The sequence below is a fragment of the Paramisgurnus dabryanus genome, chromosome 21 (assembly GCF_030506205.2).
Source record: "Paramisgurnus dabryanus chromosome 21, PD_genome_1.1, whole genome shotgun sequence".
Lineage (NCBI taxonomy): Eukaryota > Metazoa > Chordata > Actinopteri > Cypriniformes > Cobitidae > Paramisgurnus > Paramisgurnus dabryanus.
Window position 1 is genome coordinate 31,761,385 of NC_133357.1, and position 26,743 is coordinate 31,788,127.

Sequence of the window (26,743 nt, forward strand, 5' to 3'; positions counted from 1 at the left end):
GCGTATCACATAGTATATTGTGCCTGAAGAGTTCAGATGCAAAATCCACTAAATACCACCTCTGTAAAAATAAGATAATAATTGTAATTGAATGCTCTCAACACGTACTATACGTTATCAGATATTTTCACATCAAACCCACTTAATCCCGCTCTCAGGTGATTAAGAAATAAAAAATTTGGGGGGCAGAATCCTTTAAAAGTCTAATAAAAAAATGCTAATCAACAAAGAAATCATCTCCCACATTTTGCGTGCAAGCCTATAACCCTAAATCTTTTGTCATGACAGTCTTATTTCTGTCTTTTTACTTGTCCAGCTAAATTTATGCAGGCCGACGTGGAGTCTCTCATACAGATGGGCCATAAGGTGGAGAAGGTGGACATCATCTCACTGGTAGAAGGAACTAAGAGAACCAATGACCTGATTGTAGGTGTGAAGGACCCCCGCAGCACTGACGCATCTGCACTGTCTATGTCTATGCCCTAGAATTCAACATATATCCTGCTCTGTCATGTGTTTACATGGTTATTTGTACTGTTTTAGATATTGCTTGTGAAATAGCTATCTCCACAACAAACACAGATAGGAACAGTAGGCTAGCACATATGATGTGTCTTCTTGTAAAAGTAAGATTTGAGTGTGTATTTATATTTTACCCTAATATTTCTTAAACTACAATTCATGACGTTTCAGGATTGTTTCTTACATGATGTACTAGATTTGGCAGGTCCAATTTTTTTTGATTAAATGTTGTTTGTCCTACACATACAGTACATGTAAAAGTTTGGACACAGCTTGTTTATTTATTATAACTTAATTAAAACCAGTAGTGTTAGAATATATAAGTGTAGTGGCAGAAAAATGGTCAGGAAATCTATGAACTAACACAATTTTAAGTATTGTCATTAGGAAGTATTTTCAAAATAGCCTAGCATTTATTTTTTTGTTAAAAAGCTAGCAACAAATTTTGCTAGTTTGAATAAAAAATGTAGTTCCTTTCAAAAATGCAAAATCCGATGAGGTTTTTAAAAGTGTGTGTGGGGGGGGGGTCAGTCTTGACAGGGTCGCAGTGAATGGAATTCTGAAAATCATGTCCAGCGGTTTTAGTCATGATGTCAAATCAACCAGTTTGGCAGGTATATGCTCTACAATAGAGTGCCGCATGATGACATATTTGTGGAGGCCAACCTGGAATTTAGAGGGACATTGGTTCTCTTGAAAAAAAACCCGTTCATTTTTCCCTTAGACTTTTTGATTATTGCATAAAAGCTTTGTTTAACAAACATTTATGACACTAACACGTTATGTCAAACAAGTTTGTCTTCACAGATGAACACAAGGTTTATGAATCAAAATTGGCATTTGGCTGCCAAACCTCTTCGCACAGTTGTGAACAAAGGTTGTCATCTCCCTTGTCTTTAGCAAACCATAACATTTTATTTTCGTCGAGGTAATGTTATTTGTTTCAGAGATCAGTTTAGCCACTACTAGCCAGAACGATAAATAGAGACAGGAAGTTCACTTCGATTCAGGCACGTGCCTGCAACAACGTGTGTTTGTCTGATTATACCATATACAGTACCTTCTCTAATGGTTATTTTTTAAGGAAATTAAGTGAAAACATTATTAAACCAGTTATAGACCGTTTTGCAAGATGTAAACAACACTGGTCCAGAAGCACTTTCTGTTTTAGTTTTTTAACACTGAACAAAATATTAATATTTATTAAATATTAATTAATGTTTGAACGAAATACAACCGAAAATGTAGAACTGAATTAAAATGTAAAGTAAATGTCAGGGCTCAACATAAAGGTCTGCCCGGTGGCCATGGGCAAGCTTGAGAGACATTCGAGCCAGTAAAATGAATTGTCACTTGCCCGATCGGGCCAGCGCTTCACCCTCAGTCACAAAAATATATTTTCATCGATATTTAACATTTTGGAAGTAGACATTAACTTAGGTAAAACACAACGAAAGAAATAATGTAATATTTTGCACAGTTTGCTGTCAGTTTACAGGTAAAGCAGAAAAGTTGGGAGACTTTTTTCTTTGGAACATGTCTGTTGTATATGTATACAATTAAATTTGACTTTTGAATTAGTATTTTTAAATATGTGACACTGACATATTTTATTGGGGCCAGTGAAAATGTTGGCAGCGCAAGTAAAAACCTGAACCACTGGCCGGATTGGGCCAGTATAAAAAAATATTTGCATTGAGCCCTGAATGTGAACTAAAAAGCTTAAAAACAACAGGAAGTGCTCCTGGACCAGTGTTGTTTGCATCTTGTAAAATGGTCTGTAGGTTACTCATCCAGGCACGCTCCTTTGCATGTGCTTCTCTGGATCTGCTCTTCACCAGTATGTGCTTTCTCCTGTGCTCAGTCATTTAGTTTTTACCTTCGAGACTAATTTTTTTTTAGGGATGTATTTTTTCCCTCTTTCTTCATTTAGTAGCCTAACATACGTGAGAACAAATATGTATAGTAATTTCCTATTTATTTAAAGAGATGAATTTGATTTGAGGTGAGCAAACACTCAAAAAATACTTGCAGATGTTAAAACTGACATCAAATAGACATCAATTAGTGTGCTACCTAATTTTAAAAGCTTGTGAATGTTGTAAAAACGGATAGGTGGCTAAACTGCTGATCTGTTATAAGTGAATAAAATGTTTGTCATTCCATTTAACCTCAGACACTAACATTATTTTAGCGTATTATTTTTTTCCTTTCTTCATTCAGCAACTTAGGCCTATATGAGACCGAATATATATATATTTTGGGGATTTCTGATTTTGGTTGTTGTATAACGGAGATGCAGCTGCTATGGTAAGATCTGTTAATGTAAAGTGAATTAAATGTTTATTTATTTTCAACAAATATCTGTTTTAAGTCCTCTATTTTGTGTTGAAGTCATTGGATATTTTTAATAAAATACAATACCAGTATGATGTTGAGGAATTTTTATTAAAAAATACATTCTATGGATGATTTCCTGGACATGGATTAGACTAGTCCTAGACTAAAATAAATGTAATGCAAACTGAAAACAACTTGCTCTGACATATCTTACATCAGTGCCCTGTGTTTTGACTCAAAATGCAGGCCAGTAATGTTTTAGTAAGGCATGTTTGTTAAAACTAGTTATATTTCTGGGAAACCATCCCATAATATTTAAATAGAAAATTAATCCAGTAACTAATGGAAAATTGAATTATTATAGACAATTTTAATTATATACATTAATTTAATCCTCCTTATATGTTGTATTTATTATATTTACATAGATATGATCGATAAAACCATAGACTGTAAAAGTAAAAACACGACGTGCAATGGTGCTCCAGAATAAAAATAGGGAAACCATCAGGGGAACGTTAAGAGAACGTTAGCTTAACGTTAGAACGTTTTACTTACCTAAAACGTTCAGTTTTAGTGAAGACAAAATTCCTGGCTAAACAAACCTTGCAAAATTACGTTCTGAAAACCAAAAACTAGCCATTTGGGAACCAACGATCGTTAGCTGGCTGGGGTGAATGAAAGGCTACAGGCCAAGATCCATAACCAGATAAGTTAAATGATTTAAGTTTAAAAACCCGATAATAATTCAGTCTGTAAAGTGTGAGTGAATATCTACGTTGGGTCACGTGAATAAGTGTGTAGTGTATAGTAATATTGACCCCAATCTTTTAATGAAAAGAACTGTATGTAAAGCGGAACCTCAGAGCTCCCCCGTCTCTTGACTCCCTGATAGAGCTGTACTGATAGAGCTGTACTTCCGGTCACACACCACGCCCCTTTAGTTCGGTTTACTTGGTGATGATGGCTTATCTGTCGGTTTATTTCTGTGATCGCAACCAGCTCTTTGGTGTCTGTGCACCAGAAAGGACTCTAACTTAGAAATGCTTGAGCGCGCGCACCGCGCTGAACTGACGTGCACAACCTCTTCGCGAACGCGCTGTTAGCGCCTTCTAGCACAGATCTGTTTACTGCAATAAAATCACACCCGATGGATTAAAAACGGTACGGTTTTACAATATTATTCCCATTTTCAAATATAATTACAGACTGAGCTTATAAATGTGCAGATGCACGAAAATTAAAGTCTTTAATTGATGTGATAGTAAAGGCTAACTCAAGGTGTTTGTTTAGCTAAAACACTAGCATTAGTACATTAATGCACTATGATAGTTACAGTTTTCATTACAATAGAGTATTATAATATTGCATGTACAAAAATTAGTTCTAAATTCGTTACATTATAGAATTGTTTGTCTTAAGTTGAGTCTATTGGTTTGTCTTTGTTTTGAAAGGGCTAACAATGCTAATGCTAGAGAAATCATTTAATCTAGAGTGTTTAATTGTCTAACTAATTGTCAAACTATCGAGTGATTTAACTATTTCATACTAGTGATATAATAAGTTATTAGGCGTTTTATTTTTTTTATTTTTTTTTATGTAACGTTAATACCATTTTGTTGTGAAACACCTCTTATATTTACTAAAGGATGAATATTTTTATTTGACAGGTGAGTTACAACTGGAGAACAGTTTTTAGTTTGTTATCGTGAAGTTATATTTTTAGATTAAACGATAAAACATTTGATAATGATATTCTTGGGTGCACAAACAATCAATTAACGTATAAAACTCGTTTTCTATATGCCAGCCCTTTTTTTGTAAGTGCGAGATGAGTTCAGGAAGTCTTGCATAATTATATTATACAGTTTGATCACACTAGTGTTCCTGTAAAGTGGAACTATGCCTTTTTATGTAATTGCATGTTAGTAAATGTTTTGCAAGTTAAATACAGTTTTGGGACATAAGCAAAACATGCTTAACGTGGTGGAAATGATTTTGGACATTCATAAATTAGTTGTCTCCATATAAATTATTTATCGTTTTATACATTTAATTTCAACTATACGCTTTTCAAACATTTGATTATGGAATTAACATTTAGGATTTTATTAGTTTGGGTAATGTTTTGTGATGTTGCATGCCATATTTCACCTTCAAACTATTTTGAACAGATTTTTTTCAATTTTTGTTATTGTGTAGCTTTTTCATTTATTGAGGATAGAAGGTCACTAACATAAAAGTAATGCTGGCATGCAGGACCTAAAACTGACAAGACATTTATATAAATTTTGTTTTCGTCATCAGCACATTAACCGTTTTGCAAATGTGGGTGTCTCTGTCTCATTAACTGTGACATTTTCTTTTGAGCAGTGTTGCAGGTTTTAGAGGCTTCGTGGCTCTCTTGGTAAACAGCTATGGCACGTCAACACAGCTCGTCTGAGCTCTCCTGGGATGCACAGTCCCTTCAAGCTGTCTCATGTACAGATCAGGACTCCGGAGTAGAAGATGGAGATGAAGCACCCAGCAGCCCTCTCCTCCCTGTGGAAGACTCCACCATATATGTGGCTTTCGAAGGGAACATGACTGATGCAGACTTTCAGAGGAAACTGGATGCCATTTTAATTGGAATGCCAGACATGCTATTACTAGGTAAGGCTTTGGTTAAAACTTATGAGCATGGTAAATTACTTAAAAATAAACAATTGCTTAAACTTGTGAATATCCCTATTGTATGAACAACTTTAAAGGCGGAGTGCGCTATTTCTGATAAACTCTTTGGAAAAGGGAGTTGGGCCGACTACCAAAACACTTGTTGCCAATCAGCAGTAAGGGGTATGTCTACTAACTGACAATGTTGCCTGGCTTGCGTATGTGTGGGTCGGTTCTATCAAAAGAAGGTCCAGATTCTATTGGGGTAGGGGCGTGTTTGTTTAGGTGATTTTAAATGTCAACATTGGCTTTCAGAGATCATGAACCCTGCCTTTAACAGTAATATTTAATAGAGCCTGACCGATATGGTTTTCTTGCACCACCATATCATAGAGTGATTTTTGCTTAACCTCCATAATTTTCTGAGTTATCTTACAATTCTGTACAATTTTTAATGTCAATGGTCTATATTAAACTATAAATTCAGTCCCTTTAATTTCCCAAGTACTCTCAAACAGACTGATATAAATTGTGTGCGAGACATTGCCAAACAACAACCTCCTCTGCAATTTTCTAACGATTTTCTTAATTTTTTATATCAGCTTTCTTACAAATGCAATTCAGGTGCATTTGGATGGTTTAATTCAATCATTGTACTCCTTATATTGCTCATGTGTCTGTCTGAAGGTACTAAGAGACTTGAACCTGAGAAAGTGGAGCCGTGGAACAGTGTACGAGTTACTTTCAACATCCCCAGAGAGGCGGCTGAGCGACTACGCCTCCTGGCCCAAAACAATCAGCAGCAGCTCCGGGATCTGGGCATCCTCTCTGTGCAGATTGAAGGTATGGACGTGTGCAATTGCACTTTTGCTCTCAAAACAGCTCTGTTTGACAAACAGGTCTGTCTGACATAAGTATGTTGACTGAATTACATGTGATGGAGAGGTTTGGGTGATGCTTAATATTATAAAAACAGTTATTAGATCCGTCTTTCTGTTGATTTGTTTATGTTGAGTGATGAGGGAATGAATATGTATGTGCCCTTCTGGGTTCATCCAGGTGAAGGAGCCATTAATGTTGCCGTTGGACAGAACCGAGTCCAAGAAATAAGGGTCAATGGACCCCTTGGTGCACCTGGCCAGATGAGGATGGATGTTGGCTTCCACATGCAGCAGGGGCAGGGTAATTATTAGGGAATTGGGAATATTGATTCTTAGGCCTTTTTCACACCATACATGTAAGCCTATTTTTTGGCTGTCGTGTTACAAGATTAGAGCATTCAGACCTCCTGCTAAAGCGATGTGGTCAGCAGCAGCAGAGCAGAACCAGCAGTTCTGCGATCGGTTCTGAGTGTATTTTTGTTGTGCTGCTTGCATTGTTTATTGTGTGAAAAGGTAATGCTGATGTAAGCATGTTAATTATATCGGTAACACTTTACATTATGTTTTTGTTAACAATTAGTTAATCCATTAGCTAACATGAACTAACAATAAATAAAACAATAAATCATCATCCTCAGGCCATCCAATATATTGTTGACATTTTTTTCCGACGTCCTGGGGCTATTGTGCCTACATGGAATTACACTCTTTGCGAAACCCCTTCAAGCCCCCCCCCCCCAAAAAAAAGACAAAATTCTGCACACACGGTTATATATATATAATAATTTTTTTTTTTATTAAAACAACATAGAGAAAAGATACAAATATACTTGTCAATTGCACAAATCCTTTATTAGAACATTTTAAAACCAGTTATTTAAATTCAGTTATTTAACTTTTGCAATTACAAAATGAAATACACTTTCTAAGGTGCACAATCTCCACCTCCAACATTGTCAAAAGACAATGAACACAATTCTGTACAAAATATTACAGTATAAGTTAGGCCTGCACGATTAATTGTTTTCAAACCGAAATAAAATATAAACTATCAAATATAACAATCATCTACGCAGTTTTTGACAGTTTGCTTCATGTGCATTTTACGTTTGATGCAGTTTTGATCATGATCACTGTAAAGGTTTTTATGAGAATAAGGTTTGCATAAGTAAAAATACTTTATATTTGTAACAAACAGGAGATAAAGAATTTACAAATGTGTGAGAGAGCTGTTTCGGCACTGCGCCGTAACTGTTTTGAAAAATATTACTATTGTTCCATCTCACCATATCCAGAGGTACAAAGTCATCATATACAATAAATCTGCGGGGTAGCATCTAAAAACATTTTTAACCTCCTAAGACCAGAGAATTGGTTTGTCTTTTTTGGGTTAGAAAGAACCAATAAATACAATTATCAAATATTTGTCTTGGAACATAAAGCAGTGTATTTGTCCATGTTTGTGTTCAGCAGGATCCAGTTACACAGAATTAACTATTATGGTACAAAACAGCAAAAAAATTTAATGTCCACGTATGTGGACATCCAGGTCTTAAAGGCGCAAAAGGGGATGTTTTTCGCCGACTGAGAATCCAAAAACGGTTATTGAGTTTTTTTTTAAATGAGCGCATGCGTAAGAACAGCCTCCCTCCTTCACAGCTCATTTCTAGGGAACGCCTTCCAAAACTCGTGCACGAATATTTGAACACGAGTGTTTGTTTAACACCGGCATATGCTATGTCGCGTGACTCCCGTCAGTGGATTCATTATGTGAAATGATGATAATAAACAAATAAGACGTTAAACCGTTAGATCAGTCTACGCTACTCCCATTTCAACTAGCATGTAGCAGACTGGTTACTGCCTTACAACTACAGTACAAGAACAACGTCAATATACTTGAATAACAGTACAACAATAATTATTCCCCAAAGAAAGAATAATCACTGTTACCTGTCGGGAAGAATTTTTGCGAACTGCGGGTCTGTCTTGACACCTCTCTGTTCCTTCATTGCTCTCCAGCGTTGAAATGTTTCTCCAATAACGACTCTGTTTACATTCTTCTGACAATTTTCTCCTATTCCCAGCGGCTTAAAAACTCTTTCTTTTGCGTCCTCCTTTGAGTTTCTTCTCTAACGTGGTGCAAATTCGAGGAGGATCGACAATGAAAACAAAACGAAACTTAAGATGGAGTTTCATGCGCTATGCGCATGCGTCGCCTGTGTTTAGTTACTGGAGCGTGCACGTCTCTCACAAGGATCGTAATGGCAGTGATTGACAAGCCAGAGGGCCAATCGCTTATGCGATGACCGCATGAGCAATTGGATGATGTTTTTAAGGCCCTATCTTGTGCACAGATGACGTATATTAATAATATTACTTTCAGTGCAGCTAATAAATAGTCTTTTATCATTTAGTAAAGACAGTTTCAAGTAATATTGCAAAAATGTATAAAACAAACATCCTCTTTTCCACCTTTAAATGCAAGATTTGAACTTTTTAAAAGCAAAAAAATCATCTTACCACTGTACGGGTAAAGCAGCTCTTCTAAAGTCCAGTAATTTGTTCTCATGTATGTCTAAAAGACAAAATAATAATCTTTTACTTTTTAATCCTTAATTTTTTTCATACTTTAAAATGTTTGTGTGCTGCTATACATCAACATGTATGTGCGTTGTCATCCCGTTTATAGGCGGATATTACTAATGCGCTTCACCAGGTTTTAGTTGGTCAAATGGCGTGGTCTATTTTAACACACCTAGTTTTTAAACCAGCACGCCCATGTGCGCAGAAATTGTCGCAAATGCATTTGCTATTTAATCAACGGTCGTGAAAATAACTATTAGCAAAAATACTGAAATACTGGGCTGAAATTAGCAACTGATAAAGTCCAATTCTCTTTTTTTATCTCTCTATAACTCACACTACACAGACCAAAAAGGGCACACAAACAATGTGGGTTAAACAAATCAAGGTTATATAATCGTAATCTACAGTAAAACAAGCTTCTTGAAGTTTTGCAGTCTCTTCTCGTCTCTGTTTCTATGATTAATATTCCCCGTGTTACAGGGGTTACAAAATAGTTTTTGTAACTATACCTAGGGCTTTAGACTGCGGGGTAAAGTTGTAAACAATGATAAAGTTGCTAAAGGTAATGCTGTTTTTTTTTTTTTCAGCTGGAATACGGATAAATAACCCCTCCATGTCGATGATGCCCCCTGGGGCTAATATAGCAAATATGGCTGCACAGGGTATTGTACAGAATAGTGGTGGACAGATACACCCGAGAGCACCAAGACCACCTTCACAGACAGGTAGAAATTTAATGTTTTTCACAAAAGCTAATTGTTACTTCAATAAAATTGAAGGGACTGTAAGTAGGATTTTAAGTGTTGTATTAATCCAAATCAATGTCTTTATTCATAAATATGTCCTCGTTGGTGCCAATGACCTCTGCCAGTGATCTGACTTTTCTTTGTAAACATAGAATTTCTCCTCTTTACTTACATTGAAGGGGTAAGTCCAAGGAGGCATCCATATCGTTCTGCCGTATTTATAAACTATAATAGCAGAGAGGGACAAAAAGCACTAGCCTACCAATGCCTTTCTACAACGCGTTTTCATTCAGAACAAGTGAACCAGCTGCAACGGACAAAGGAGATCAGATCAGTGATTGCATAACGGCTAGAGCTGTCGCGGTTAAGAAATGTCCCTTGCGGTAATTTTGGGTTGCTTTATAGCACGATGTGCGGTTTTACCGCTTATTTTTTACAACCCTTATTTATCCTGAATTTACTGCATAAAAAGCTCTATTTTTGAGTGAGTTACCGTAAAACTTCAAATAATAGCCGAGTCCCAAATAGACGCCTGTCTCTTTTAGACGCCTGGTGTGATGACAGGTTTGGGTAAATAAACGCCTGTCTCAAATAAAGGCCTGGTCTGTTTTTTTAGTTTCGGGTTGTATTTAATCTTCTAAAACCCGTCAGATCGTCTGTTTCAGCCAGTTCTATGGTGCAGATTGTACACGCTAAAGTTTTGATTACCGGTAGATGTCACGTGACAGACGCAGTCGTTCCATTACTCATCACTATGACAACACAACAAGGTTCGTCCAGGATTGAAGTGAAGATGACAGTAGCGAAGTGGCAATCGGGAGAGTCGGGACTTTTCCCGGTGGGCCGATAGTGTTTTGAGGCCGCTGATAATAGCCGGGCTTTCAGTCTTTTGTCATGCATGCACTCCCGGCACACGTTGTATTTCTCACGCGGAAACACTATTTATCATATTTAATATGCTGCAGCGCCCAAAATGTATCTGGCCGCACTGCTCTCTCTATCAAGCCCGTCTCCCCTGGAGTTCTAGTTGAGCGAGCAAAAAAAAGAAAAAAGAAAGAGGCTACACAATAGCCAATCAGAAAATAGCACTGTTGTATCTGGGTAAGATTTCACGCAACAATCCTTGTTTGCTTTATTTATGCTGCCAATAATTTAAGACACTTATTCTTACACAAACTAATTTGTTAAACACATTCAAATTATAAATAAAACGTAATATGTGGTAACCTCCTGCTGTCATGCTGGAACAATTAAATTAAAGGAGTCATATTGTAGGTCTAAAAAGCACTTTACTTTGTGTATTTGGTGAAATACAATGTGTTCGTGTGGTTTATGGTTAAAAAAGTCGTTATTTTCCACATACCATAATTTTTTTTAGCACCTCTAAGACCCGCCCATCTGAAACAGGTCGTTTGGTACAAAGCTCATCGTTGTAAGAAAGCGCTGTGTCAACGGGTGTGAACTGATTGGCCAGCTATCCAGTGCGTTGTGATTGGCCGAATACCTCAGTATCATAATCGGAAATATGACACTCCTTGCCAAGTTTTGGAAGATGAGCTCCCAAAACAACAATGAAAGCCACGATATACTATCATATTTACTACTACCTTATCAACATGAGCCTGAATCTGACCCAGAAAACACGGATGGCTAAGCTATCAATCAACTTTACCAGCGCGATGTGAGCAGAACGTAACCGATGGTAAGGTAAGGAGGATACTAAAACATAAACCATGTTTGCATTTGTGAACGTAGAAAAAACAAACAAGCACTAATCTGCACTTCTCAAATCTCGCGTTTGGATCATCATTAGGAAATGCATTAAAACACAGGCTCTTTACACACGTCTTTGAATCGTCAGTGTGGAAATTTATTAAATATTAAACATCAGCTACTTAGTGTCAGTGTAGTTGCAAAGTTACAATTGCTCCACTTTTTAGACGAAGCTTTTGTGTACATCCAGCGGTTGTACTCCGCAATGTTTAGAAATTAATCCTCCTTAAAATGTGCAGCACACAATCGAACATTCGGGCTGTGCTGTACTCAAACAGTGTTGTAAATAAAACCTAACCACTGGTTTCTTAATGTTTACTCTGTTGGAATGCCAACCAAAGTAGTTTTGCAACGAAACACAGCGTCTGCTCGACATGGCGGAAACAACAATACTACAGCGTGCGTGAAAGTTACACCCTCTATCTTTGCGTATACGAGGGCGGTGTTATGAAAATGTTCAAACCAGTATGACGTCTAACTGCATGGGTGTGTTAAACGAGCCGTTTTAGGTGGGCGTGGATGAGGCTTCACGTTTAAAAAGAATATCTCTTTGGATTTGAAACTTTAATTTTTGCAACTTTACAGATCTTTTATGTGCACAGACATCATTTAACACTCTAAAAACAAAGGAAAACATGCAATCTGACAATATGAATCCTTCAAAAGCCTGTCTCTTATAGACGCCTGTCTCTTTTAGATGCCTGGTGTGACGATAGGTTTGGGAAAATTAAAGCCTGGGCTATTATTTGAAGTTTTACGGTATGTAGCTTATATTTTATCTGATAGAGACACGTTTTAAAACATTTTTGTTTATTGTTAAATGCCAAACAGCAACAAGAAAGAACATGCCTTTACCAATTTAAAGCTCCACTGTGTTCTTTTTTGAGTTAATTCTTAGCAAAAACCCATGTTTTCTTTCAAAAGTATGTGCTCATTCATGTGTAATTACTTCCCACCCACTAATCAAAGTATTCTCGTAAGTCTAGAATCTGCTATTTAAAATACATACGGTCGAGTCGCTCGACTGGCGCATCCATGTTGTGCCTCCATCTTTGAAATACATTCGCCGACGAGGGACATTGCTAAAATCCTGTAAACGGGTTCGGGCTTTAAAAAAGCTTCGGGTTCGGGCCAAATTCTGTCGGGCTTCGGTCATTTCTGGCCTAACTTTTAAGGCCCGATTACAGCTCTACCATGATGATCCCGCAATCTAATGCTTTGATTTGAAAGCCTGTTGAAGACCTTTTTTCGAGGACATTAAAACACGTCGCCAAGGAAGCGAAAAGGGGATTTAAAACAACAACACGACAGGAAAAACAAGAAGACCAAAGTCAATATTGGAGTAATGTTAGTTTTCCAAGATGCGACTCAAGGGAGACAGAAGTTGCACTTTATATCTTCTCCACAGGTAATTCAGCATATTCGTTTACATCTATACAGTCTATGTTGTAAACTTGAAGTTTTATAGTTCCTTGGCTAACTATAGCATGATTATGCATAACACTTGTTAGTGGAACTTAAACATGCATGTGGTTTAATGTGTTCGAACAGACACACGCCGTCTCTCCGGCCATTTATGTAATCTGAGGTACTGAGATAAATGTTTTTCATCTTCTCTGACCTCTAGCACAAACACACGGTGACAGCCCTATTTTTAGCCTTTCATTGATAAAACTGATCTGCGCATCTTTCGTTTCATTTTACAAGCGTGTGAAAGTTGAGCGATCTTATTTCACCAATATCAGAGAAAGCTCTTACATATACACGGACACGTAACATGTTTACTTAAAACATAAGCATTGGACTCTGAAATACTCAGGGCTCTAGAGTGCGACCAAATTTCTCAATGGTGCGACTTAAAAAAATATCAGGTCGCACTGGTGCGACCAGGAGTTCGAGGGAAAAAGCCATGGTCCAGATCTATGTGTGTACGTTTAAAAATGAGAGAGAGAGAGAGAGAGAGGTGAGTCCGTCTTATAAACAGAGTGGATGTAGCCGCGGATGAAAAGAGAAGAGGAAAAGAGCGATTGATAACATTTTTTGTTAAGAATTTTAAGTTAATGCCTGATCCGTCCGAAGATCATAACCAATGCTCTGACATCAACCTCCCGTCACATCAGGTCCGAACCCGAAGATGGAATTAGATAATGAGCCTCTTACAATCGAGTCAGAGCCAGAGCATAATTCTTTTGAAGAAAATTATTTGAACGTAACCCCGAACAGCAATGTCGCGTGCCGTGCGCCAAATTTATAGAAAAAATCCAGGAGTCAGGACCGCTGTTTTCTTCATAATCTTACTTCCAAATCTAATCGTATAAACTTTTCGGTGTTTGCTGTATCGCTTTTACCGCCCTGCCAGACTGTCTTAAATAGAGAAATAAGTTAATTCCTTGATTTGCGTTGTTGATTCATTTATAAATAATTCCCCCAAGGGTTTATTTTATGCGCAAAAAGCATTCAAATGAATAGAACAAGATGATTACATCTTTCTTTTGTAAAAAAATAATAAAATAAATAAGCCTACATGAAATGTGTTTAACTTAAATATTAGCAAATTAACTAAACGAATTTAAAAGTAGCCTATAGCCTATATGAGTTTATTTTTTGTGTGACGCGCTCCAAATCCGATGCAGCACAAAAAACTTTTTTATGCAATCTCATCACGCGTTCCATGCCATCACCGGTGCGGGTTTACGCAGGGCAGCAAGAAAGAGACATTAAACTTTAAACATTTAACATTCTAGTTTTTTTGGACATCCCTTTGGAATCACTGCATTCATATCATCAATTTAAAGGTATAAATATAAGCGCATCGCTTATCAATGTTCAAACACTGCTGACAGCTCAGCTGTCAATCTGCCGACCCTCACAAAGTTTCACATTAAATGTTAATATATTTGTCCAGTCATGGTCCTGTGCTTATTTCTGTCAATGTTCTGCATGAAGATCTTTAAAGGTTTCTACTTACTTCACGATTTGCGGTGCAGCCGGTCGCAGTCTTTATGTAAAACGGGCGGGTATGAAATAAATTGATGCTGATGTCGGATAACGGGTCAGTGTTATTTTAATCGCACGGATGCGGGTTATCAAACAGGACTGTGCATGACTCGTATAAGGAAAATTATAAAATAGCCTACATGTTTATATTCTGTATTAAACCACCATGGGCGCTAAACTTGCGGTGTTAAAGGGACAGTTCAGCCAAAAATGACAATTGTCATAATTAACGCTCCCTCATTTTGTTACAAACCTGTATAAATTTCTTTGTTCTGATAAACACGAAGCAAGATATTTTGAGGAATGTTAATAACCAAACCAAGCATGAGCCCCATTCACTTCTAGGAAAAAATAATACTATGGAAGTGAATGGGGCTCATGAATGGTTTGGTTACAAACACAGAACAAAGACATTTATACAGGTTTGTAACAACATGAGAGTGAGTAAATTATGACAGAATTTTCATTTTTGGGTGAACTATAAATCCGATGCGGTCAAAAATTAGGGTGCAACTAACTTTTGTGCTGGTGCACCTAAGAAAAAATGTTAGGCGCACCAGTGCAGCCAGTGCAAAAGTTAGTCTAGAGCCCTGATAATATTAGTTCGCGTCCATTTAAACCTGTCATTACTCTCGGTCATGATTAAATGACAGGAGAGGCCCTTACAGAAAAAGCACATGTATTTCACATGTGCAAAACACATGTGCTCACATGTGCAAAACACATCTGCTCACATGTGCAATACACATGTGGGCACATGTGCAATACACATGCTCACATGTGCAATACACATGTGGCCACATGTGCAATACACATGCTCACATGTGCAATACACATGTGGCCACATGTGATCACATGTGTGTGATTTTGCACATGTGAAATTTAATGTGTGAACACATGTTAAAATCACATGTGACACATGAAAACATGTTAAAATCACATGTAGAACATGTGTTTTGCACATGGGAAATGTGTGCTTTTGGAACACTTTTGTGTGAATCACATGTGAATTCCCATGTGAAACACATGAGATCACATGTGAAACACATGCAAAATCCCATGTGAAACACATGCAAAATCCCATGTGAAACACATGCAAAATCCCATGTGAAACACATGCAAAATCCCATGTGAAACACATGCAGATTCACATGTGAAACACATGCAAATTCACATGTGAAACACATGCAAATTCTCATGTGAAACACATGCAAATTCACATGTGAAACACATGCAAATTCTCATGTGAAACACATGCAAATTCACATGTGAAACACATGGGCTCACATGTGAAGCACATGCAAATTCACATGTGAAGCACATACAAATTCACATGTGAAACACATGCAAATTCACATGTGAAACACATGCAAATTCACATGTGAATCACATGGGCTCACATGTGAAACACATGGGCTCACATGTGAAGCACATGCAAATTCACATGTGAAGCACATGCAAATTCACATGTGAAACACATGCAAATTCACATGTGAAACACATGGGCTCACATGTAAAACACATGGGCTCACATGTGAAGCACATGCAAATTCACATGTGAAATACATGCAAATTCCCTTTCAATTTCACATGTGAAATGTGTGCTTTTGGAACATTTTTGTGTGAATCCCATGTGAAACACATGTGAAATTTGTGGATCACATGTGGCACATGTAAAAAAAAATGGTCACCACATTATGCACATGTGATCACATGTGTTTCACATGGGATTCACACAAAAATGTTCCAAAAGCACATATTTCACATGTGAAATTTATTGTGTGAAAACATGTTAAAATCACATGTGACACATGAAAACATGTTAGAATCACATGCAGAACATGTGTTTTGCACATGGGAAATGTGTGCTTTTGGAACACTTTTGTGTGAATCACATGTGAATTTCCATGTGAAGCACAAAAAATTGTCATCACATTATGCACATGTGATCACATGGGTTTCTCATGTGATCACGTATTTTTTTACATGTGAACTTGAGAGTTAAAGTATATAAAGTAGGCCATACAATTGCTTATCATAACCCAGGACTCAAACTCACCCTTTGACCCCAAGGGTAAGCTATAATCTTGCTAAGATGTCGGTGTTATAAAAAAAAAGGCACCATGATGTGACTTTGACATAAGACACATTTTACTTTAAGGAAAAACTGATTCAAATGGAGAATTTATTTGCAAACATACAGAAAATTATAAGAAGTATCCAAACATATTCATAAAAAAACAAGTATCAATAAAATGCTGTCCATACAACAACAACTGTATATCTGAGTGTGTGTGTATGTGGGAGAGAGAGAGAGAGAGAGAGAGAGAGAGAGAGAGAGAGAGAGAGAGAGAGAGAGAGAGAGAGAGAGAGAGAGAGAGAGAGAGAGAGAAATGTGTCTTTATGCATGTCCATTGTTAGAGATGTGTCTTTATGCATGTCCATTGTTATATGTGCATCAGTCCTCAGATTCTCTTCCAGCAGGCTCCCTGTTTTAGGATAATAAAAATAAATAAAGATTAGAGCAATACAAGCATCAGTCTCTCTTGATAGCATTTACTTTTTCTTTTTGAATTTCAGGATTAGCTGTTTTTAGTTGTATGGTCTTTGTAGGAATGGCCACTCGAATGTGGCATCGACGATCGATTATGAAACCATGATCGTGTGGGTTTATTTATTTTTTGTGGTTATGGCAGCATTTGGTTAGCATTACAACTTTTAAATATTGATTATGATGAACTATGCATGTGCATAATGAAACACCTGTTCTTGTCGCAGGTCCTGGCATATACAGGTAGATACAACAATAAAATGCTCACTACTGTTTCACCATGCGAGAATGCATGAGAAAAGTCAGGAATCGATCAAAAGAATCAAAATGCGTGCATCGTAACGAATCCCCGGTTCTTTAAAGTTTTAATCGGTTCTAAAATGAAACTGATTCTTCATACCCAACCCTAGTAAGTATTGTTATTTGTATTGGTGTATGATCTTACTCTGCACTTATGGCGCTTTTCCATTGCATAGTACCCCACGGTTTAGTTTAGTTTGGGTCGGGTCAGCTCACCTCACTTTGGCGTGGTTAGCTTTTCCATCGAGTTTAGTATCACTTCCTAGTGGGAGGGATTATAGGGGTGTCGTTATATTTGCGCTGCAGACTGTGACATCATACAAGTGAGAGCATCATTGTACATTTCCATACATTTATTATTTTCTCAGTCCGCCACAAAATTAAAATTGGCCACCACAAATAGATGTTTGCACATCGCGTTTATCACTAACGTTACCTCTGTCTCACATGACAGTTTCTGTTCAAACACCGCGGCGTCAGTCGACGGCGCTCCGCTGAGCCTCAATGAAGTTGCATTTAAGCATATAATGCTGAAGTGCTCGATGTGAATGTTCTGCCAAAAACTGCAAGTTTGGAAAAAACTGTTATGGTGTTCCTGATTCTCAACTTGTGGATGTTTTTCATCGCTAAAAGGGAGTTTGGGAACTTATAGCAGAGCACAGATGACAACATGTTTGCTCGAGACAGCGCAAGCTAGCACAGGTAAAGCTAATCTACATTATAGGATGACGCGATTTTCTCAGACCAATCAGTGATCTACAGTGTTTTCGCATCACGTTTGGTATCAGCTCGGGTCGCTTTGAACCCCAACCGAGGTGGTACGAAAAAAAGTATCGGGTACTATGTACTGCACCCAATGGAAAAGCTCCAAAAAGTAAGCAGACCCGACCCAAACTAAACCAAACCGTGGGGTACTATGCAATAGGGCTGTCACTTTTTATTCGATATTCGAATATGCATTCGAACATGACGTGAAATATCCGTATTCGAACTATAAATAAACCATCCGGTTCTTAAAATGCCATGGGTTGCTAGATATTCTAATATATTCGGATACATTGCATGATATTCGAAACCGTTCGAATTTGATTTTTCTCAAAAGTGACAGCCCTACTATGCAATGGAAAAGCAACATTAGAATAGGAATGTAATAGTTAAAAAGAATAATATTTGTGTAAACAAGTTGGTAAACTATAATTTGCCCAAAACTCACAATATTGTAACATCCTTACCTATTACTAGCTTCACTTTCTCTGTCAGGACTCTGTCTTTGTTCACCAGTGGTCCCTTTTTTCCCTGTGACGGAGCATGTTGTCATTTTTTCTAAGGTGGAAATGGAGTCCATTACAGTTCTGGTGAGTTTCTTGTAATTCTCACACTTTTGGGCATAATCCAAGGTGACTGGGTTCAATTTAGTGACAGATGTGTTCTGTAAAGATAAAAAAAACATAATCCTATATAAACAGGCCAGCCCACCTTGGAAAAATATTTTAAATACAATAGTGTAACAACTAAAGGGACAGATGACCCCAAAATAAACATTATTTACCAATTTACCATTATGTCAATCTTCAATATTGTGAGTAAAACCTTACATTCTGTTCATCTTTCAATCTGTTTATATTACTAGGTATTATAGAAATACCTTTCTTTGTGTTCCACAGAGTAACATAAGTGTATGGAATTGAAACGACATAAGGGTGAGTAAATGACAACAGAATTTTCTTGTAAGGGTGGACTTTGCCCTTAAAGGCCTGGAGAACTTTGTAGAATCTTTTGTTGCCCTGAAAGTAATAAGAACAAAACCTATGCTTCTTTAATTTTGCTCAGTACAACTAAGAGACAAACAAAGAATTGTGTTTTGTTTTCTCTTAACTTTTACTGCCTGTCTAAAATATACTTTTTTGCACATTAAAGCAGGGGTGCCCAAACTTTTTTCTACCAAGGGCCAAAAATCCAACCTGACTAAGAGCTGAGAGTTTAAAGTAAATGTTGCTGTGTTATATATTAAAATTAAAGTTGCCCTGATTCTCCTAATTTATAAATTTCTAATATTTAAAAAATAAATAAGCAAACATTACTTTGTTGCCAACAATTTCCCGATACGGTACATATCCAGATACAAGGCCACGATACGATGCACATCACAATACTATAATATTTTGAATTACATTTTGTTCAGAATTTAGTTACATTATTATTATTATTATCTGTTTATTATACATTGAATAAGCAGTGTTGTAACTGTTGTGTGTTTGACATTCATTTATTAGCTTTTGGGGTAATTCGTAGAAATACTTTAAGTAATACTTAAATAAAGTTTTTTTTAAAGCAGATTTACAAATATAGTGCCTTACTCTAAGCATTATATTTGTCTCTCATTTAATTATTCTATATCTATGAATATATGTATACACATGCAGTCAAACCTAATACTACTGTATTTAATAGAAGTTTGCAAGTTGTGCAGACCCGTGCGCCCTTTAACTTTAACTCTACATATTCCGCGAGTCATATGCGTATTTTCGATCAACAGCGATTCGTCATGCTACCTTCAAAAGTGCATCCGAATCGATACGGAAGGTGAGGTATATATGCGCGCATCGTCAGGCGTTCATGACGATGTATCTTCGTATCAATATTTTGAACACAGCACTACTGTTTATGCATAACTAATACAGTTTTATTTTCAAAGGTAACTGAGAAAATAATTTTGCCAATCATTTTTACATTTACATTTTCCTTTGTCTGTGTGCCACTCCCTCGACCTCCCCATTATTAGCCTATAGTGCAGGGTACCTGAGTTCGTTGAGTTTCGTGATGCACACCTTCAAGTATCCATGTACATTAAAAATAAATGTATTCATTTTAATTCCTTGCATTTAATTTCAATTTACATTTTTGTAATGTACAAATAAAACAAAAAAAATTACATTTTAAAAACTGTTTAATTAGAAATATGAACATCTGCGTCAATGATGTTTCCTTATCTCACGTGGCATGACATGCCAAATTAAAGGTCATTGGCCCTAGTTTGGGCACCTCTAAATTAAAGGGATAGTTCCCCCCAAAATGGTCATAATTTACTCACTTTAATGTTGTTACAAACCTGGATACATTTCTTTGTTCTGATGAACACAAAGGAAGATATTTTGAGTAATGTTTGTAACCAAACTGATCAGAGGCCCCATTGACTTCTAGTATTCTTTTTCCTATTATGGAAGTCAATGGGGCCTCTGATCAGTTTGGTTACAAACATTACTCAAGATATCTTCCTTTGTGTTCATCAGCACAAATAAATGATGCAAGTTTGTAACAACAGGAGAGTTGGTCAATTTCCCTAATTTTATTTTTGGGTGAACTATCCCTTTAAGCAAGTGAATGTAAACAAAACAGGTTCTGTTTTATTTGGCTTACCTTTCATTGCTTTGCAGTTGAGTGTGAATCATCCACTATCTGAAAAAGAAGTGTATGGAGTGTTGAGGTCAGCAGTATTTTAAATAATGATTATGAAAAATTGCACATCTATCAGCTGTTTACAAACCCAGGTATTGCTAGTGCAGGAGTTTTTTAACGGTATGATAGCTAGTACCCCATATGATAAAGTTTTAGCGAGAGACCCGTTTCCTAAAGTTTTTATCCATATTTTGTAAAGAAACATTGTAATTATGTTTTCAGCAATTTTTTTACAAACTCAAATACTTTGCTACTACTGTGTATACGTTTACCATTTTTGATTTGTCTTTTCCCTTGAAATTTGCTGGGGAATCTCTTACTGTACGTTCACACCGCCGCCGACTTGAGCTTCCAAAGTTACCGGAAGTCATTCATTTACAATGAAAGCTGACTTCTATCAGCTGCAAGGAGCGTCAAATCCATCGGCGTCCCGTTTTGAGCGACCAGAGCATCAATCAAAAAGTTGAAAGAAGCTCAACTTTATGGTAATGAGGTATGACGGGGTTCAGCGGCAAGCAGTAGCAAAACACCAGCAACCAATCGGAATATAGCCTAGACATTCTTCGCTAGCTGATTCCGAAGAAACATTTCATGGTGACAAAGACTTCATAGCGGCCAAAGCGTCAACAAGCTTCCGCGTACTTATTGACAAATGTCCTTGACCAGGCGGCCTGAGCTTTTTTGGAAGCTCAAGTCAGCAGCAGTGTTAACGTACAGTTAGACCACAACCTGAGGGACCCCAGTTTGAAAAAACCGTGCTCTAGTGGACCAAACTGTCTATTACACAATGGCTCTGTTTACATGCACAAAATTTTGTCAATCCGACAATACGATTGAAAGTTACGACGATACAGTTTACATGCACCCTAAACACTGCAATCTGATTTAAATGTTCGTTTACATGTACATTATATAGAATCCGAACCGACAGTCTGCACAAGCACACCGCCAGCGTTGCCAGACTCGCATATCAAAACCATCCGAATGGATGTTCAAAACTAGCCCAAAAGCCCACTGACTATTCACAGCCCAAATACCAAGAACTAAGCAACTAAATAATTTAATCTTTAACCCGCAGAAAAAACAACTGCTGGAAACAGTTTAAACAGTAGCCCAAATCTAAACTCGAAAAAAAGCAGAGGACTTGGCCACGCTACGCTGCGGACAGCATCTCTCGTCGAGTTCACGCTTTATCTCTGGATAAAAGTTAAAACTGAGTTAGAAAGTTGTTCTTAAGAAGTTTTCAGATATAGGTAATGAAAACACACATTTTAAAAGGCACAACGCTATATTAATTACTTTAAGTAGCCTAATGTTTTAAAAGTACACATAAACGCTGCAGAATTTAGTACATTGCGTGCACAGCGTGTGACCCTATTAACGTTACGTGATGCATTACCTTGTTGTTGCATGTTTCTGTGACGAGAATCATGTGATATAAGAGGTAAATATAATACGTGAACTTGGAGCACAAATGTTCAGCGCATTTGCACAATGTATTTTTGCATCCGATTTAGAAAATACTATGATTCACGCGTTTACATGCATACTTTTCTCCTGCTGATTGGATCACAGATCGGAGTACACCACTTCAATACGATCCAATTTGCATCCGATCGTCCTCAATCATATTGATTAAGGTGTTTACGACTTTTCAATACGATTGAGCCATCAATATGATTACAAACGGATTATTTGGTTGCATGTAAACGTACCTAATTTGGGGTGATACCGGGTTGCATATTCACCTTTTGGTTTGAAGGAGTCTCATCCTCTTCGTTATCATCTTCCTCACGAGCAAATGTAGCCTTACAAAACACCAAAGCACATTTAAAAGGACAGAGGACACATGAGAGTAATATATGAAAAGATATAAGAAAAGAGACAAAATGAGAGCATGACAAAGGAAATGTATTAAATATTTGATTTGAAGGACAATATCTCTCAATTATAGCATAACATACCATTTGTTTTGATGTCCACATTTTGTGTGTCTTTAACCACTGACTGGTACTCTGCCTTTTTTTACCCAAGGCTCTCTGTATTGAAGTAAAGCAAAAGTGATTATACAACAGTATCTTGCAGAGTATAAAATAATAACATAAATGAAAGCATCAAAATATTTATAGACTTTCCTTTTTAATAAAGGAAATTTATTTGTTAAAAATAAGTTAGCTGATTAACTTAAACCTATTTCTGTCAGATGAACTTTCCTGTCAGTAAGGAATCACCTCAAAAATACATTGTTGTAGATATTTTTGCTATCAAACGACATAGTTTTTTTACAACTTTACTCACAGGTTGTGGTTTTATCACGTGTATCAATTCGGAGATCGGTCCTATCAGACTGCTGTGCAAGCGCTGGTCTGAGTTCAGTTTAAGGCGCGAGGCGCGTTTTGTTATATTTCCCATTTATGTTAGCTCAACATTTAAAAATAGCAGTCTGCGTAGCATGTTAAACATGACTTATCAAATAAACATGTTTACCATGAGGCGACTTAAAACCTATAAAAGTTAAATAAACGAATTAAATGAAATTCACTTACCGTTCACGTTGAGTATTTGTGCTGGAAACGCTTTCCAACCGCCTTTAGGCGGTTTGTTCCTCGTTGTCCACAAGACCAACCGTCTTTGGGTCACTTAACATTTATTGTCCTTCGCATATTTATCCAAACCAACTCTTACATGGTTTTCTTTTATCCATTTAATGAGCAAGGTTCAACTTTCTCGTCTTATTTACCTCAGACAGCAAGTTGCAACGGATAAAGAGCGCGAATCACATTAAACCAGATCAACTGACAGACGTCAAAGTTCCGCGAGAGCGATTTGAAAGCAGACTCCTCGAATCGCTTTCGCGATACTTTGACGTCATCGTCAGCCTGTCAGTTCTTTTGGCGCCGTATGAAGTCGAAAAAGCCTTTTGACTGGATGATCTGGATGAATGAATACGACAGACTGTAAAAAAAAGATGAATACACAGAACAGATTGGAACCGCCTAGAAAAAAAGAGGAGTGTGTGCGCGTGTGTGCCTGCGTGCGTGTGTGCTTGCGCATGCTCACTGGGATTGGTTAAATGCGGATCAATATACCCCTTATTTGCACAGCAGAGCCATCAAATAATTCTGTGTTCCTTGGATATGCAAGTTTGCAATTAATGCATATTTTTTTCATGCATATTTTTTTCATGATAATGCACTGTAACTAACAGGGTGGCTTTTTTCCAGGTTGATGATGACAAGGTGATGACACAAATGAGCTTCCATTGCCTTTATTGCAACTAGGACTGACAATAATGTCTGCAAACCCTTCTCCAAATATTAAGTCTTATTCTATTACAACATTGCCACCTGCCAGCAACCAAATATCTGTTTAAAAATATGTTGTCAATTTTTGTAAATAGATCATTTTGTCAAAATAAAGATTAAAAAAATCTGCCACCACATTTGTGTGTATATTGCCTTTATGCAGATTTCAAATGTATTTATATAATTTATCATTGGAACCAAAGTACACATTATCACACTTGTTGATGCACAGTAAAGCCAAAAGTTGATGTTTACGCAAACATTAGCCTACTTGTGGTTTGGTAACATGTGATCCACATGTTGAAACTATTGCATTATATAAGACATTTCTCACATGTGCTTTATGTTATAACATGTTCCACATGTGCGCTATTATGTTGCAGCATGTGGTGAGATGTTGTTCACACGTGGTAATATTGTCCACATGTGAGCACATATTTTCCACATGTGAGCATAAATTGTCCACATGTGAGCACATATTGTCCACATGTGAGCACATATTGTCCACATGTGAGCACATATTGTACACATGTGAGCACATATTTTCCACATGTGAGCATAAATTGTCCACGTGTGAGCACATGTTGTCCACATGTGATAACATGTGATAACATGTGGTCACATGTGACCACATGTGAACAACATGTGAAAAACATGTGAAATGCATGTGCTTTTTCTGTAAGGGGGGACTCGTCCACAGACCATCCCCTCAGTAATCTGGAGAGAAGCGGTCGAAAATGGACAAAAAGAGATGGATTTAAACACCAAGTGTAAACGTGATGTGTCTCTCTCGTCCACTTGTGATCCGATCGACGAAAACACATCTTAATACCAAGTGTAACAGCCCCTGGGATATTTTTCCTCGCGTCGATAAAAAAGGAGTGTCTAAGCTACATTAATGCATGTATGTGATTTTAAGCGGACATATCATGAAAATCAGACTTTTTCCTTGTTTGACATAAATCTGTGTGCTTTGATGGATCACAGGCAAAGGACATTGCAAATTGTTAATTTTTTTCATTGCTTTTGCTTTGTAGCTACTGGAAGCCATGTTAACCTTGGCATGACACGGCCACCGTATGCGTTAAAACACGTTCCGAATGGGGGGGCTAGAAAGTAATATTCAGTTGATTGTCATATATAATTTCACTGCTAGATGGGAGTAGATCTTACACAGTGGAGCTTTAAAATAAAAAAGTTCTAAATTATCACATGAAAACAAGCAATAAGAAAATGGCTTTTTCTAATTTGAAAAACGAAAGAATTCTAAAGTAGGCTATCACATAAAAACAACGTGTATAGGCGTAAGTGAACATACAGAGAATAAACTAAATATTACTTTATCAGTAACGAATGTGATTTAGACATGGGATCATGTCATTGTTTTGTACAGCAACAAGAACATGCCTTTACCAATTTAAAATAAAAAAGAAATCAAAGAGTTCTAAATTATCACATGAAAACAAGCAATAAGAAAATGGCTTTAACGAATGTGATTTAGACCTGGTTTATCATGTCCTTGTTTCGTGCTAGGAAAACCAACATATTAGCCTTATGTGGTTTCAGGGAGGATCGCGCGGGGGTAACAATATTCCCCGCGGCACTAAAAACCATTTCCGACGGGGTGCTCGTTGCACAAATACACATGTATTTGCGTGCGACTTTGGACAGCAGCGGGAATCTGGACTGATTATTGCGCCACCAGGACAGTGGATTTGCGTTGGAGTCGATGCACTCCTCATGCAGAAAGCGCGAGAGCTCATTATCTGCTCGCGCTCTCTTGGGTATAGGCGCAGACGCGGAGGTTGTCCGTGACTTCAGCAGGGCTCCAAGAGTCTTTTTCTTTGCTGCAGGTGGCACCACCGCTTGCCCTTTGTCTCCAACCACAGACACACTGTCAGCATTCTCTTCGTCCTCCATTCTCACCATCTCTTCGATGAGTGTGGATTTTGTCTCCATGTCATTGACACGATCGCCCCTATATCGAGGATCTAAGCAACACGCCTTTGCCAAAAGATTTTGTAAGGCAGCTGGTTCATATTTCCCCTGTAGAACACTACACATTTTGTGCTTTATGTCCGATGTTAAGGTGGTATCCTCGTTTGATGGTTTAAGCATATCTTCTGTCAGGAGTTGCAGGATGGGTTTGACTGAAGACACTGTAACGTAGCTCTCGCCAGACAGCAGATCCGTAAATTTTGATGCGGGTTTTAGTGCTGCATTCATGACAGTTAACTCTTTCACCGCCAGCGTTTTTAAAAAAAAGTTGCCAGCCAGCGCCAGCGTTTTTCATGATTTTCACCAAAGTTTAATGCCTTCCAGAAAATGTTCTTCTTTAAATATATAAATATACCAAATGAAAGAACAGACCCTCTGCTTTCAAAAAAAAAAAAAGTTTCTTCTTACCTTCAGTGGTTCTTTTGTAATCAGCTTTTGAATATGGGTAGGTTTCTGCAAAAACACCACATTTTGAGCAAAAAGCAGAGATAATTCCATTTTTGTGACGGACTTTTCATAAAGCGATCTTTAAAACAGACACGGACATGCAGCCGCTTGTCATAGGGCAATACTTCCGGTTTTAAAAAGTTGCGGAAGGGCGCCACCTGGTGGATAATAGCGGTATTGCGGAAA

At 37.4% G+C, this 26,743-nt stretch overlaps 2 protein-coding genes and 1 long non-coding RNA gene across 7 annotated transcripts in view; 2 read left to right on the forward strand and 1 right to left on the reverse strand.

The window, feature by feature from the left end:
- LOC135772987 (glutathione hydrolase 7) overlaps positions 1-2,955 on the forward strand; it is a 31,011-nt gene extending 28,056 nt beyond the window's left edge. The window contains exon 16 of the mRNA XM_065282582.2: positions 317-2,955. Coding sequence (XP_065138654.2) covers positions 317-486 — 170 coding nt within the window. The 3' untranslated portion in view covers positions 487-2,955. The remainder of the gene's footprint in view (positions 1-316) is intronic.
- An 879-nt stretch (positions 2,956-3,834) lies between these two features.
- Positions 3,835-26,743, forward strand: part of ncoa6 (nuclear receptor coactivator 6) — a 52,174-nt gene continuing 29,265 nt past the window's right edge. For 3 of the 5 annotated variants that reach the window (XM_065286587.2, XM_065286585.2, XM_065286588.2), the window contains exons 1-5: positions 3,835-4,026; positions 5,236-5,514; positions 6,202-6,357; positions 6,574-6,696; positions 9,572-9,709. In XM_065286587.2, coding sequence (XP_065142659.1) covers positions 5,280-5,514; positions 6,202-6,357; positions 6,574-6,696; positions 9,572-9,709 — 652 coding nt within the window. In that variant the 5' untranslated portion in view covers positions 3,835-4,026; positions 5,236-5,279. The remainder of the gene's footprint in view (positions 4,027-5,235; positions 5,515-6,201; positions 6,358-6,573; positions 6,697-9,571; positions 9,710-26,743) is intronic. The other 2 variants (XM_065286583.2, XM_065286584.2) reach the window with 1 other exon arrangement.
- LOC135775975 (uncharacterized) lies at positions 21,667-23,932 on the reverse strand. The gene is made up of 3 exons (XR_010543986.2): positions 23,354-23,932; positions 22,772-22,846; positions 21,667-22,615 (listed from the first exon to the last, which is right to left on the reverse strand). It is a non-coding gene; the product is annotated as an uncharacterized lncRNA (long non-coding RNA).